Genomic DNA, 14912 nt, shown 5'->3' on the forward strand with positions numbered 1-14912 from the left:
GCTGTGGCTATGAATCTGTACCAAGATCTGTCATAAGCTTGCTACAAGACGAGACACAAGAAACTAACAAGAAAGTCATTATAATAATAATAAGGAAAAAAAAATATTTTACCTTTTTACTCATATATAATACATTTTTAAATATAAAATACAAAGTATATAAAACATATTTAAAAATATAAAATACAGAGGCCAACCAGTAGCGGGAACAGGGTCCAAACTACCGGTGATCATGGCTCCAGCGAGAGGAACTTCCTCACAATACGCGCCGTGCCGAGGAGTACTGTCTTCTGCATCAGACCCTTGACCCAGCTGCCTAACGAGAGCCTCTTAAGGTGTTGGTCGAGGCTCTTGGCCATTACGCCATTCGCTGAACTGACTATCGGCACAATAACTGCTGTGTCCACTTCCCACATGTCGACAACCTCGTGAGCTAAGACAAAATATTTTATTTGTTTATTAACATTACAAATATAAATTTAAAATAGTTACTGTATAAATATTTATATATAGTCTGTAATTACAATGGCTCACTGAAGCTTTAATTAATAATCCCTTACAAAGCAAGAAATCGTTAATATTCCTCAAATGCAGAATCGACGAACGGTTCTTTTGCCTTTTGTTATTTAAAGGGAGATTATTTGTATAGAATGTCAAAAAATAGTAGTTTTTTTTATATTGGTTCAACATTTGATTTTATATTGGTAGGCTGACTGGCAAAATGGTCACCTAATGGAAACTGACGCTGCAAGAAGTACCAACTATTCCTTACCTTAGCATTGCCCCAACCTTGGATGCCCTGTTAGGTCTATTGTGCCTGTAGTTACACTGACTCACTCATCATTCTGTCATCAAAACAGAAGTATTATTTAAATTAAGCATTGCTATTTTTGCGCTGGAATATATGGCGAGTGGGTAGTTCCTACCTAGAAGGGCCACGGAGCTGTAATATTAAGGGCCTGTGTTACACATTTTGAAAAATATCTATCTTGTAATTTCAGTAACTCGTGATATAGTAATAAATCCGTTTTTACATTGATGATGCATGTTTTATGATGATTTTTTACAATGCTTGACAATCTTTTTTATAATATGTACTAATAATAATCTGATATAATGAATGGTATAATGCAATGACATAACAGTTAACAGTGAAGGCTAGGGCTACTCGCTAACAATCTCCTTTAAATGTACACCCACTGAGAAAGCATTGGTATTCATACGCCTAAGTGTAAAATAAGGGCTGAAAGTTCGTAATTTTTTAAGTTGAATTATTTTTGGGATACTGATTAAAAATAATTTTGTTAAGTACAAACGATTCTGGATATTATACATACATACCAATATGATAAACAAAGATAAGTTAAACTGTAAATATTTTTTTATGATGTAGGTTGGAGGACGAGCATATGGGCCACCTGATGGTAAGTAGTCACCATCACCCATAGACAACGAAGAAATATTAACTATTCCTTACATCGTCAATGTGCCACCAACCTTGGGAACTAAGATGTCATGTCCCTTGTGCCTGTAGTTACACTGGCTCACTCACCCTTCAAACCGGAACACAACAATACTGAGTACTGTTATTTGGCGGTAGAATGAGTAACGAGTGAGTGGTACCTACCCAGACGGGCTTGCACAAAGCCCTACCCACTAATATATTAAACTGCCAGTTTTAAAGATGTAACTTTATCTTGCACTCGTAAAGTCGTGTAGTACACGACTTTACATGTGATCGAATCACCGAAGCATCAATAAATAAACAACAAATTCCTTTGAAAATATATTTATTTCAATACTATAATTAAACAATGTAATTCTCGCAGACAACTTATATTAAATATTTACCTCTTAGTAATAAAATTTACGATTAGATAACCAATGGAGAAACTAAAATGTCTTTCTCATACCAAAATTGCCAATATTGGTCCATACACCGCGCAATCTAAGTTTGCCGGTCTGAAGTTAGCTGCGATGCGTTAGCTCAGTTAAATTAGTAGAAATTACGGATACTCGGTCGGGACGATGTTGCTTTCGTTATGTATTTTATATACATACATTGTTATACATACATTGTTATATATATAGTCTGTCTGTCTGTCTCTCACTGTCACAACCATATCGCTGAACCGAATTTGATGAAATTTAGTATGAAGCCAATTTAAACTCTAAGAAAGGATATGCTATTTTTTCCCTGACACGTGACAACCATCGCCCTAAAACACGAGCGAAGCTGCAGGCGACTACTAGTATTCATACATCGAGCCAGGACATAGGCAATTTTTTTCCCTGACTTATGGCAACTATCACCCTAAAACACAAGCAAAGCCACTAGCGACTACTATATCGAGCCAAATTACCTATCGCACACTTCTCCGCCATATATAAACGAAAATAATTCATAAGCATAGTTTTCCTATACAGTCCATAAGCCGAACCAATCTCCAAACGCTTGTAAAAAGTCACAGTTTACAGATTCCTTCTAGAATCCAGAGCAAACCTCGTGTTCCTCTTGTATGTGCCTCGTCCAATCGTCAACCGATTGGAACAGCTGGAAGAAGAAATATATTCTGGAAGGTTTGTTTTTATTAACCCAAGATATCCAACTATGGAAGTATTGGATAAGAGGTCCCAATAGAAACACTACAAGTTTTAACAGGAGCGTAGTGCCTTATTGGGTCCCAAATACTTTAATTGTACTATACCCCCCCCCCCCCCTTCTTTTGCCTGTCGTTAAAACGAACTTGCCAAAAGGACCATTATGGTGACGGAATAGCAACTATCACTGTCAAATATTAGTGCATCATTACGGTCACAGCATAGCAACTGACACTGTCAAATATTAGTTACACGTGTTGGATTTACATTCAATATATGTACGGGGTTCATCCTACTCACTCAACGATCCAGATAGTTCGGTAAAAGTTGAACTGGAATGTTATTGCCTGGAAGGAAACCTGGCATTTCCTCACGATATTTCCCTTCACCAAACACGAGGTGAGTTATAAAAATACAATTACAAATATTAAAACAGTGGTGCTCATTAATATTAATGCTATAACAGATTACAGCACACACAACCCCTCCACGTTAAACATCGGAGTGCATCCAATGATATTCTAATAAACAGATATGTTATACTCATACTAAACAACAGAAAAAAGTGTGCCGCGCGGGGACCGTTTATTTTACATTTCGTTACAAGTAAAAACGATAGCTTGATAAAAACAATAAGTAAAAGGGATAACTAGACGTTTTATTCACGCAAAACGTATTACTGCGTAATTATGATGTATTACTACGTAAAACGACTAAAGGCAAACGTCCCAATTAGGACGTTTTCTAGTCTTCACTTTTTGCGCGTTAATAACATATATGTCTACTACAACATCATTGAGTGCATCACTATATGTGACGCTCGTGCTCACAAGATGTCCTAGTGTGCGTGAGACGATTAAGGGTAGAGACAGCAAAAAGATTACAAATGATACAACATCATTGAGTGTATCAGTATCTGTGACGCTCGTGCTCGCTAGATGTCCTAGTGTGGGTGAGACGATTAAGGGTAGAGACAGCAAAAAAATTACAAATTAGGTTATAATAATGAGCTCAGCACGCACCTGCGCGCAGTAGTCGCAGGCGAGCATGTCGCGGCCGTGCGCGGCGGCGTGCGCGCGCAGAGCGGCGGCCGCCACGCGCGCGCCGCACGTGTCGCACACGAGCTCGTCGCGCGCGCCCCCCGCGCCCGCCGCGCCGCCCGCGCCCCCCGCCGCGCCCGCCTTGCGCTTGGGCTCGCGCGGCTCGTAGTACGGGCACGCTGCCCAACGGTTAACGCTTTACTACTACTCTTCTAGGTGATGCATAATCTTAAGCGATCTAGTTAGTGACTAGTTTTTAAGATGGTCGACTCAAAACTCAAACTCAAATAACTTTATTGAATGTAGAAGCCATAAGGTTTCTTATTGATGGTCAAATTAAACACTACCACCGTCAAACAACGTCATACAACACCACAACATCGCATACTTTGCTCTGATCCCATTGTAAGTAATTAGAACACTTGTGTTGTGGAAAATCAGAAGTAATCTCGGAGTGGCTTAGCCTTGAAAACCGGCGTCCATTCTACTCGACCACAGAGATCGTCACAGTGAAGAATCTTTAAGTCACAAGCACAGGGCCGGTTTAATGGTAATATTGCGTTTTTCGATTGAAAATTTTTGGTAACTTGCCTGAAATCTGAATGTAGGCAGTTTTTACACTACCATTCTTCGAAAAACACAAAGCCGACCCGAGCTCTATCCGATCGCGTCGGAATTACCATCACACCGGATTATAACAATGATATCCTGTGCAAACTGTGCTTGCGTAAACATTTGTGCACATAACATGTCACAATAACATTATAAATCTCGAGTGAGAAAGGGCACCGTGACCAATATTGTCAAATGTCAAAAAGTCAAAGGACATCAACGGGTGTGACGTCATGAGATTCCTCACAAAATGTTCCTTCACCTTCGAGTACGAGATGAAAGCACGTGATATGTATTTTGTTACGCTCTTGATTTGAAAAGCGACTTTTAATTATAAGAAAACTAACAATTTCAGCTTACTCATATATCCATTACACCAAGTTTAACCTACAGTCTCCCCCCCTTCCCTTCCCTGACTAGGGCACGTAACTCTAAACTCACTTCCGTGTCCGACGTGCGTCTTGTAGAACGTGACGAGCACTTTGTCGAGCGTCTCGGTGACGATCATGTGCGCGGGGCACGCCTTGCCCGTCTTGTATATCTGACGCTCGGGGGCGGGACGCTTGCCTTTACCCTTTAAATTTTAACGAATAGAGTCTCCTCCCATCTGAGATTCTACCAATATTACAAATGTGAAAGTAACTTTGTCTATCTTTCTGTCACTCTTTTACGACCAAACCGCTGAACCAAATTTGATGAAACTTGATATGGAACAAACTTCACTTCCAGGAAAGGACCATAGGCTACTTTATTCCTAGCAAACTAAGAAACTAAAACGCGAGCAAAGTCACGGGCGACTACTAGTTTGTCTTAAATTGTTTCCTAATTCGTAACCTACCAACAACAGCCTGTAAATTCCCACTGCTTTTTTGAGGAGAAGGTTTGGAACATATTCCACCACGCTTTTCCAATGCGGGTTGGAAAGACATTGCCACACATGTGGCAGAATTTCTATGAAATTTGTCACATGCAGGTTTCCTCACGATGTTTTCCTTCACCGCTGAGCACGAGATGAATTATAAAGACAAATTAAGCACATGAATCAGCGGTGTTTGCCTGGGTTTGAACCCGCAATCGTCGGTTAAGGTGCACGTGTTCTAACCACTGGGCCATCTCTGCTCTTGCAACATTCATATTGAACGTGTCACTGTAAATCGCCTTTGTTTTTATAGTAAATTGTAACGACTTCCAACGTTCAGTTCGGTCGTCAAAAAGCGACAGACATACAGAGTTATTTTCACAATTATAATATTCATATATAGATTTTTATGAGTGCATTTTTGAATGAGGCTCTCATTACAATTCTCGTCCCCTAGATATGACTCGTTGTAGAAAAACCACCATAGTTTTGATTAGTTTCACAGTCATAATTGCCGATCGTTTTCATTTATTGATGTGATCATCAAATTTGAATGAAACTCTTTCGATTTACTAAACTTGTCCAAAACTTTTTTTATGCTGGTAAATATTCCAAAGTAGCCTAAGGCCACCTCTCCCTTTATGGAGAAATTAGACACATCTTTTGGTGGTAGGGCTTTGTGCAAGCCCGCCTGTGTAGGTACCACCCACTCATCAGTTATTCTACCGCCAAACAACAGTACTCAGTATTGTTGTGTTCCGGTTTGAATGGTGAGTGAGCCAGTGTAACTACAGGCACAAGGGACATAACGTCTTAGTTCCCAAGGTTGGTGGCACATCGAGGATGTAAGGAATAGTCTTCTATAATATAATTTCTTACAGCGTCATTGTCTATGGGTGATGGTGACCCCTTAGCATTAGGTGGCCAACATGCTCGTCCGCCAACCTATACCATAAAAAAAGAACACACATGTTTCTAGCGATGTTTTCCTCCAAATTGAGCACACAGACATTACATGGTGCTTGCCTAGGTTTGATATGATAAGTTATATTTTTGATAAATCTTTACGAAGATCTCCTTCTAAGGGAATTGATCATATGACGTCAGGCAAGCGGTTGGAAAAATGTGCTCAATCCTCAAAATCTGCTTATAGAACACACTCTCCAAAAAACTTGATCAAGTAGAATCTGAAGAGATCCAAGGTTTTCTATAATATTTACCCCACCCCCCGACCCTTCGTCAAATACCTCACCCCCGCAATTAAGTGTCCTCACCTGATAGACGTATATCCCGGATTGGCTGCACATGTAGTGCGAGCGGACGCCCTCGATGGTCTGCTTGCTCGCCGTCGTCTTCCGGAAGCGGAACTTTGTCTCCTCTTGGATGGCGCTTTTGTACATCATAAAGTCTACCGAAACATATAAACTAGAATTGACCTTATTTGAAGACTAGCGATCCACAGAGCTGATACTACATACACTACAGAATTTGTTTATTTACGACATCAAATTACAATCTTCTAAAATTATCAGTGTTTTATTACTACATTGTCCGTGTATTATATACAAAAACTTTCCACTCGAATCACTCTTATCTATTGATAAAACCGCATCAAAATCCGTTGCGTAATTTTAAAGATTTAAGCATACAAAGGGATATAGGACAGAGAAATCGATTTTCTTTTATACTATGTAATGATAACACTTATTCCAGTCATTATCGACATTTGGAACGGACAAGGCAAATTTTTGGACATGTTTTAGGGGAAAAGCTTTGCTTGAAATTGTCAACCTTTATATGCCAATAACCATATACAATAGGTTCAAAATGTATACGACCTAATTTGTAAGACGTAAATGAAGCAACAAAAGAGTATCTTAACATATGTAATTCTCATATAAAGACAGACCCTTTTTCCAAGGAAACAGTCCGTGGACTACGATGATAGTACCAATTTTAATATACTTTACTTTCTATATATGATTTTAGAGTAAAGTAAAAGTAACAGCCCTGTGAAATTTCCTGTTGAGGTAAGGCACACCTTCCACCAAACTGCACTGGAGCCGCGTGATGAAATAAGCTCCAAAGCTCTGAAGCTCTTGCGTATTGAATTTGGTACAATAATTGTAGTCCACAGACTTTTTCGGCTTTACCTATTTCGTTTTTTTTCACGATAAATTGCCTGTTTTGTAATACGACAATAATTATGATAAAATACTCTTTCGTTGCTTCATTTACGATCTACAATTTAGGTCGTATGCATTTTGAACTCACTGTATATGGTTATAGATATACCGAGATTGAAAGTTTCAAGTAAAGCTTTTCGTCCTAAAACATGAGTCCAAAAAATGGCCCTTTCGCTTCCAAATGCAAAAAAATCACAATTTAACTACACCGTTAGGATATTTCCAGACTATTAATAATTACACAGAATGGCATACAAAAATATAGCAACAACAACAACAACAGCCTTTAAATTTCCCACTGCTGGTTAAGGCCTCCTCTCCCTTTTGAGGAGAAGGTTAAGGAACACTGTTTTTACTTGGTGACAGGGCTTTGTGCAAGCCCGTCTGGGTAGGTACCACCCACTCATCAGTTATTCTACCGCCAAATAACAGTACTTAGTATTGTTGTGTTCCGGTTTGAAGGGTGAGTGAGCCAGTGTAACTACAGGCACAAGGGACATAACATCTTAGTTCCCAAGGTTGGTGGCGCATTGACGATGTAAGGAATAGTTAATATTTCTTACAGCGTCATTGTCTATGGGTTATGGTGACCACTTACCATCACGTGGCCCATATGCTCGTCTGCCAACCTATACCATAAAATAAAAATACAACGTAGGTACTTCATCTAGTTCCAAGTCTCACCGTCCATCGAGCTGAACTCGAGCTGTTCCACTTGCTCCGTGACGTGGTGGCGCTGCAGCAGGTGCGCGCTGAAGTTCGCGCCGTAGCTCACGCGCTCCGAGCACAGCGGACAGAAGAACGCTTTACGCTTCTCCACCTAAATACCACTTCTATCAAAACTACTTTATATTCAAGACATAGTTTAAAGACGTATGTACCTCGCAAGTCTCAATATATGAGCCAAATTTGACACGTCTATGTGAAATAACATTTTTTATGGAATAGGTTGGCGGACGAGCCTATGGGCCACGTGATGGTAATTGATCACCATCACCCATACACAATGACGCTGTAAGAAATATTAACCATTCCGCGCTCCGAGCACAGCGGACAGAAGAACGCTTTACGCTTCTCTACCTAAATACCACTTCTATCAAAAGTACTTTACATTCAGGACATACTTATTTTAAGCACGCCTGTATCTCGTAAGTTTCAATAAACGAGCCAAATTTGAAACGTCTATGTGACATAGTTTTTGAGCTACAATTGAGTCAAAAGTGGCTTCAAATGGTTCGTGTACTAAACACGGTGCTGCTCGCCGGTTCCGTTACTTGAACTTGGCTTGAAACGCTGCTATGTGCCTAGATAAACACTGTTTAGCGTGTTAAATAAAACACTAAAATATTTTCTTTCTTATCAAAGATTTGGCATTTTAACAGTCGTAGTCGTAGTCTGATCGATTTCGGCATATCAGCTAATCTTGAATGGCCAGTCATCCATGCACGACAGCCTGTAAATTTCTCACTACTGGGTTAAGGCCTCCTGTTCTTTTGAAGGAAAAATTTGGAGCATATTTCACCACTATGCCATATTATACGGGTCGATGGATACGCTTGTCGCGGCATGTCGTTGAAATTAGACACATGCAGATTTCCTCATTACATGTTTTCCTTCACCGCCGAGCACGAGATGAATTACAGACACAAATTAACACATGAATATTCAGTGGTGCTTGCCTGGGTGTCAACCCGAAATCATCGGTTACGATGCACACGTTCTAACCACTGGGCCATCTCGGCTCTTAATGCGCCACATATCTTGGGAACAAATATGTTATGTCCTTTATGCTTGCAGGTACACTGGCTCATTCACTCCTCAACTTAGAACACAACGTTGCTGAATGCTACCAACTCCAACGGCCTTGCACAAAGAATCTTCTCGGTAGAATCTACTTTCCGAACCGGTGGTAGCTTCACTTAATTGTAAAATGACGATTCAAAAGCGCTTATAAAAGCCTACTTGAATAAAGTTTATTTTGATTTTGACTACGACCGATCAAATTTATATTGACATAGCAAAACGTACCTCAAAACCGTGAGCTTTCCAAAGGTGATTGTTCAGAATCTGCTTCTGGCTGAAGTCGCGTCCGCATATGTGACACTTCTTTCGGTCGCGCGACGAATACTTCGGCGCGTGGTCGTTGCAGAGTTTCACTATTGGGAATAAGGGTGGAGTTTAAAGTAAAGTAAAGTAACAGCCTGTAAATTTCCCGCTGCTGAGATAAGGCCTCCTCTTCCATTAAAGAGAGGCTTTGGATCATTTCCACTACGCTGTTCCAATGCGGATTGATGGAATACACATGTGGCAGCATGTCAATGAAATTAGACACATGCAGGTTCCTCACGATGTTTTCATTCACCGCCATCACGAAATGAATTACAAATACAAATTAAGCATATATATATATATATATAGTGGTGCTTGCCTGAATTTGAACCCGCAATCATCGGTTAAGATGCACGCGTTCTAACCACTGGGCTATCTCGGTGGAGTGGGTAAGGGTAAAAATATATAAAGCATCGGCAAAGATGTGTCTTTTTTTGGTCATCTGGTTACGTTGTGTGATCGTCATTATATCGAACGTAATCAAAGGCGACCTAAGTCCTCCCCATCTGAATACTTCCTGCCTGAACAAGTCATTCCTCAAGACGCGATAGATGCCCGATTTTATAGATGATAAAAAAGCTTAGAGTTAATACCTGTTGACTTCCAAGCGGGATATATTAATTTAAATAATTGTATTAACTAACATGACTGTATTTTTAAATGTTGAAAAAGAGTAACTAGTGAGTTTCTTGCCGGTTATCGTTATATCGGCAGAATCTGCAATCCGAAACAGTGCTAGCTTCACTTATGTGTCAAATGACAATTCAAAAGTGTTTGTAAAAGTCTAAATTAATAAAGTATATTTTCATATTATTGGATAGTATGAAGATAATGATCAACTTCATAACCAAACGCTAATCAACGATTCCTTACATCCGTGCTTCATCCTGAGGTGAGTGAAGCAAGCCTTCTTGCTGTTGTACACATTGTCGCAGAAGTGACACGCGTACTGACGACCCTCGGTCTCCGTGCTCGGATTGTGACACCTAAGACCAATACGATACAATAGGCTATTTGACAATGAGAAAAATAAATTGTGAATTATTGTAATCAGTGTATATTATTAGTTTAAAAATGGTTATTTACTAAAGAAACTTGAAAATAATTTTTAACTTATTCAAAATTCATAAATAAAAATGCCTTGCATTTCTACTATATGTACCAAAGATTAAAATACAAGAAAGTGACGTCACCGACCCCATTTCAGCGCCATATTGTCCAAGTAGCGTTTTTGCGCGCTATTTAAATATGGAATTTTTCATATGATATTTTTCGTTAAATATGTACTAGAAGTAAAAAAAACAACTTTTACTGGGTTCCTTAACTTCTTCTAAATAATATCAAATGGATTTTAAAAACCAGTCACATAGCCTATTTACAATCGTATCAATTAAAAAAATGTATGTTTGAATGTATGTTGTCATTATCACGACTACGCACAGCTTATAGCTTACAGCTTATATATAAATTTCCCACTGCTGGGCTAAGGTCTCCTGAAAATTTTAACCAATTTATATAGACGCTGAAGGCAGTTCAACCATAGTTGGGGTAAAAGTTGCTAACAAACAGGTCAATTTATGGAAATGGTTACTACAGCCAATGGATATTGGCGCTGTATGAAATATTAAACATTCAGTTAATCGCCAATGCGCTACCAATCTTGAGAGCTGAGATATTATGTCCCTTGTGCCTGTAGCTACATTCAATCTTCAAATCTGAACAATCCTTACTAAGTATTGCTTGTTACTGGTAGAATCTGGTTTTCCACAGAACCCTAACCATCAAGTACCTAATTTTCATTTAGGGTGTTGGTTGTCATGTGTTAGGCAAATAAAATAGCCTACATCTTTTCTTGGAGTTCAAGTTTGCTTCATACAAAATTTCATCAAATTCGATTGTGACATACAGACAGACAGACAGAGTTATATTTACATTTGTAATATTAATAATATAGATTCGAATAAATTGTCTCACCTATTGAAATGATCAGCCAAATCCCTCAACGAAGCCCCGCACAGGTTACACTCGCGGACCTTCCGGCCTGTACGAGGTTCGAGGCCGTGCACCAACCGGATGTGGTGGTGGATCCCCTCCACAGAGGTCAGCTGGAGGTTGCAGTATATGCAAGTCGTCTCATCGAGAGCCTCAATTTCGTGTTCCTCGTCCATATCTTCAATGTGTAATTTATGGCCTTAATGCTTTTTTACCAGTCGCCCGACTTTGCAGGCGATTTAGGAGATTATTGTCAGACCAATATTGTAATTTATGGCCTTAATGCTTTTTTTACCAGTCGCCCGACTTTGCAGGCGATTTAGGAGATTATTGTCAGACCAATATTGTAATTTATGGCCTTAATGCTTTTTTTACCAGTCGCCCGACTTTGCAGGCGATTTAGGAGATTATTGTCAGACCAATATTGTAATTTATGACCTTAATGCTTTTTTACCAGTCGCCAGACTTTGCAGGCGATTTAGGAGATTATTGTCAGACCAATATTGTAATTTATGGCCTTAATGCTTTTTTACCAGTCGCCAGACTTTGCTCACGATTTTAGGAGGTGATTGTCAGGCGTCAATATTAATTTAAATAATTCTGAGAGCCGGTTCGTTTTTTGCCCAGAGGATCGCAATTGCGATCCAACGGGGAAACGCTGCTAGCATTCTTGCCACCATTGCACGCGGTCAAGATTTATACAGTAACTAGTTTTAGTTCATATTTGTATATATTTAAGCATTTAATGTCGTTAATTCTTATGTCAATAAAGTTAAGTTTATCTTTGTTCTATATTTAAATAATTGTATTTACTAACATGACTGTATTATTTTAAATGTTGAAAAAGAGTAACTACTGAGTTCCTTGTCGGCTCTTCTCGGTAGAATCTACTTTCCGAACCGGTGGTAGCTTCACTTAATTGTTAAATGACGATTCAAAAGTGCTTGTAAAAGCCCACTTGAATAAGTTTAATTTGATTATTTTATTGATTGCGTCAGCCACGAAAATAAGCTTATGTACTTATTTGGAGTTGAAGCTTGATTCATGGCAAATTTCATCAAATTCGGTTCAGTAGTTTGACCATGAAAACGCAGGCAACTGACATAATCATAAGTATAGGTACACCTTAATGCTTGGAAATGGTGCATATAAAAATACATAACGATGGTTCATGTCTTACAATCGGTTGAATGGTTGATCAACCAGCCAGTACAAACATACTAGCATAAGTAACAGCCTGTACATTTCCCACTGCTGAGATAAGGTTTCCTCTTCCATTAAGGAGAGGGTTTTGGAACATATTCCACCACGCTGTTCCAATGCGGGTTGGTGGAATGCACATGTGGCAGAATTTTGATGAAATTAGACACATGCAGGTTTCCTCACGATGTTTTCCTTCACCGCCGAGCACGAGGTGAATTATAAACACAAATTAAGCACATATATATAGTGGTGCTTGCCTGGGTTTGAATCCGCATTCATCGGTTAAGATGCACGCGTTCTAACCACTGGGCCATCTCAGCTCTTTTATTCTAACATTATTTATGTTAAATATTAAAAATTATCTTTCTATATACAATACCACACAATTAATTCTATTATATACGGAACCCTGGCGTACAATTGGCAAGACTTGTGCTACACACTTATAATTGGAAATCAACGGAGGTCAAATAGAGGTCAAGTCATTACCTTCATCATTTTCGTCATTATCACTCCCAGCCTTCCTGATGGCTTTACTTGATTTACCTTGAGCCTCATCAGCTTCTAGGATGGCCTCGTCGAGATACTCTTCATCTGAATTAGGATTTAACAATAATAATAGTACTACTGCTTGGTGGTAGGGCTTTGTGCAAGCCCGTCTGGGTAGGTACCATCCACTCATCAGTTATTCTACCGCCAAATAACAGTACTCAGTATTGTTGTGTTCCGGTTTGAAGGGTGAGTGAGCCAGTGTAACTACAGGCACAAAGGGCATAACATCTTAGTTTCCAAGGTTGGTGGCACATTGATGATGTAAGGAATAGTTAATATTTCTTACAGCGTCTTTGCCTATGGGTGATGGTAACCACTTACAATCAGGTGGCCCATATGGTCGTCCGCCAACTTATACCATAAAAAAAACTCTAAACACACCCCCCCTCCCACTCTTTTGGACTAAGACCAATCCATTAGAAAGGGCTTTGTGCAAGCCCGTCTGGTAAGTCGCCTTTGGGCCCTAGCCCCAACTGGTAGTAGCCCTGTTTGTACTTACTGTACTGTACTACCAAGTTAGGTCCCATAAAGTGTATATTATTTTTTTCCCTATCAAAACTATCTTGGTTACAACTCGGGAGTATATACTTACGAAACCACTTAAGTAGTTTTATAGATTTAGCATAGTTGTTAGAATAGCCAGGATTTTTTAATAAAATTGAACGCGACTTGTAAGCGTTCAACTTAGTGTCAAAAAGACGCAAGTGACAAGTGACAACTTTATTTATAACAAAGCTTCCCACTTCAAAATGTAAGATAATTATAAAATCATGTAAATAAAATGGTCAAGCAAATAATAATGTCGTTTATGACCTATAAACAAATAAAATCCGTTAAAAAAAAATTGCTTCGTACAACTGTCAATTCTTGGCTCGTATTCGATTAAAAAAGTAGAGCATAATTTAACGTAATTCATTGCACAAAATCTCAGTACAGGATAGCGCGTCAAGCATACTTAAAACTCAATGGATTACATCCATATCATTGCTGCCACTGATAGATTAGATTATCTGACAAAGATCGTCTAAATTGCTTTGTCAAGTCTTTCCTCACAATGTATATAATAGGTTATATATTATCTAAAATGATCCAATTTACTAATTTAACTAATATTATTATCATAAACAGAATACCTTTGATGGTCTGCAGAGTATCGATCGTTTTAATAGTTTGACTTTTAAAAGTATTCGCCTTTTCCAACTTTTCGACGCAATTGGTGCATATATATTTAAAATAGTTTGACACCTAAAACAATATGTACTTAAAATAAGTTTAGTAATATACAATAATCTAAAACTTATGCAAAGAGAATGTAGTATTCATTAAACGAAAAGTCAAACATTATTTTGAATTGAATTAAAAAACTAACCTTCACATCAAAGCAGGTTTCAAGCATTTGTCCGTATGTTTCTTCATTATTTGCGTATGCAACAAATAGGTCGCATAAATCATTAGTATTTGTGCAACTAATGCAACCTACAAATTCATCTTCTTCCTCCATATTTAGCCTTTTCGTGAACTTCTAAACAAGGAGTTCATTGCTACGTTTAAATTTCGAACTTCCCGCGTTTGTTTGATAGAAGACGATCAATTGCTTAGCGAAAAAAAAATTTAAAAATGTTCACTATTTAATTTATTACTATATTTTTAACATAACAATAGATATACAATATATTTTCGATTTTATGTAATTATGATACCTAATTTTTAGTAAATGCTATTTATTTTCAAAGTTTTATTTATAATATTTTTTATCTG

General features: G+C 38.5%; 1 protein-coding gene across 1 annotated transcript; it reads right to left on the reverse strand.

The window, feature by feature from the left end:
* Window positions 1–230: 230 nt before the first annotated feature.
* Window positions 231–14744, reverse strand: LOC124541351 (transcriptional repressor CTCFL-like). The gene is made up of 11 exons (XM_047119205.1): window positions 14524–14744; window positions 14288–14399; window positions 13092–13196; window positions 11382–11577; window positions 10281–10393; window positions 9327–9454; window positions 7983–8118; window positions 6387–6520; window positions 4695–4827; window positions 3767–3820; window positions 231–316 (listed from the first exon to the last, which is right to left on the reverse strand). The coding sequence occupies exons 1-11, from the start codon at window positions 14653–14655 to the stop codon at window positions 231–233; spliced, it is 1329 nt and encodes a 442-aa protein (XP_046975161.1). The 5' UTR covers window positions 14656–14744.
* Between the last annotated feature and the right edge of the window lie 168 nt (window positions 14745–14912).

The sequence above is a fragment of the Vanessa cardui genome, chromosome 28, assembly GCF_905220365.1.
Source record: "Vanessa cardui chromosome 28, ilVanCard2.1, whole genome shotgun sequence".
NCBI lineage: Eukaryota > Metazoa > Arthropoda > Insecta > Lepidoptera > Nymphalidae > Vanessa > Vanessa cardui.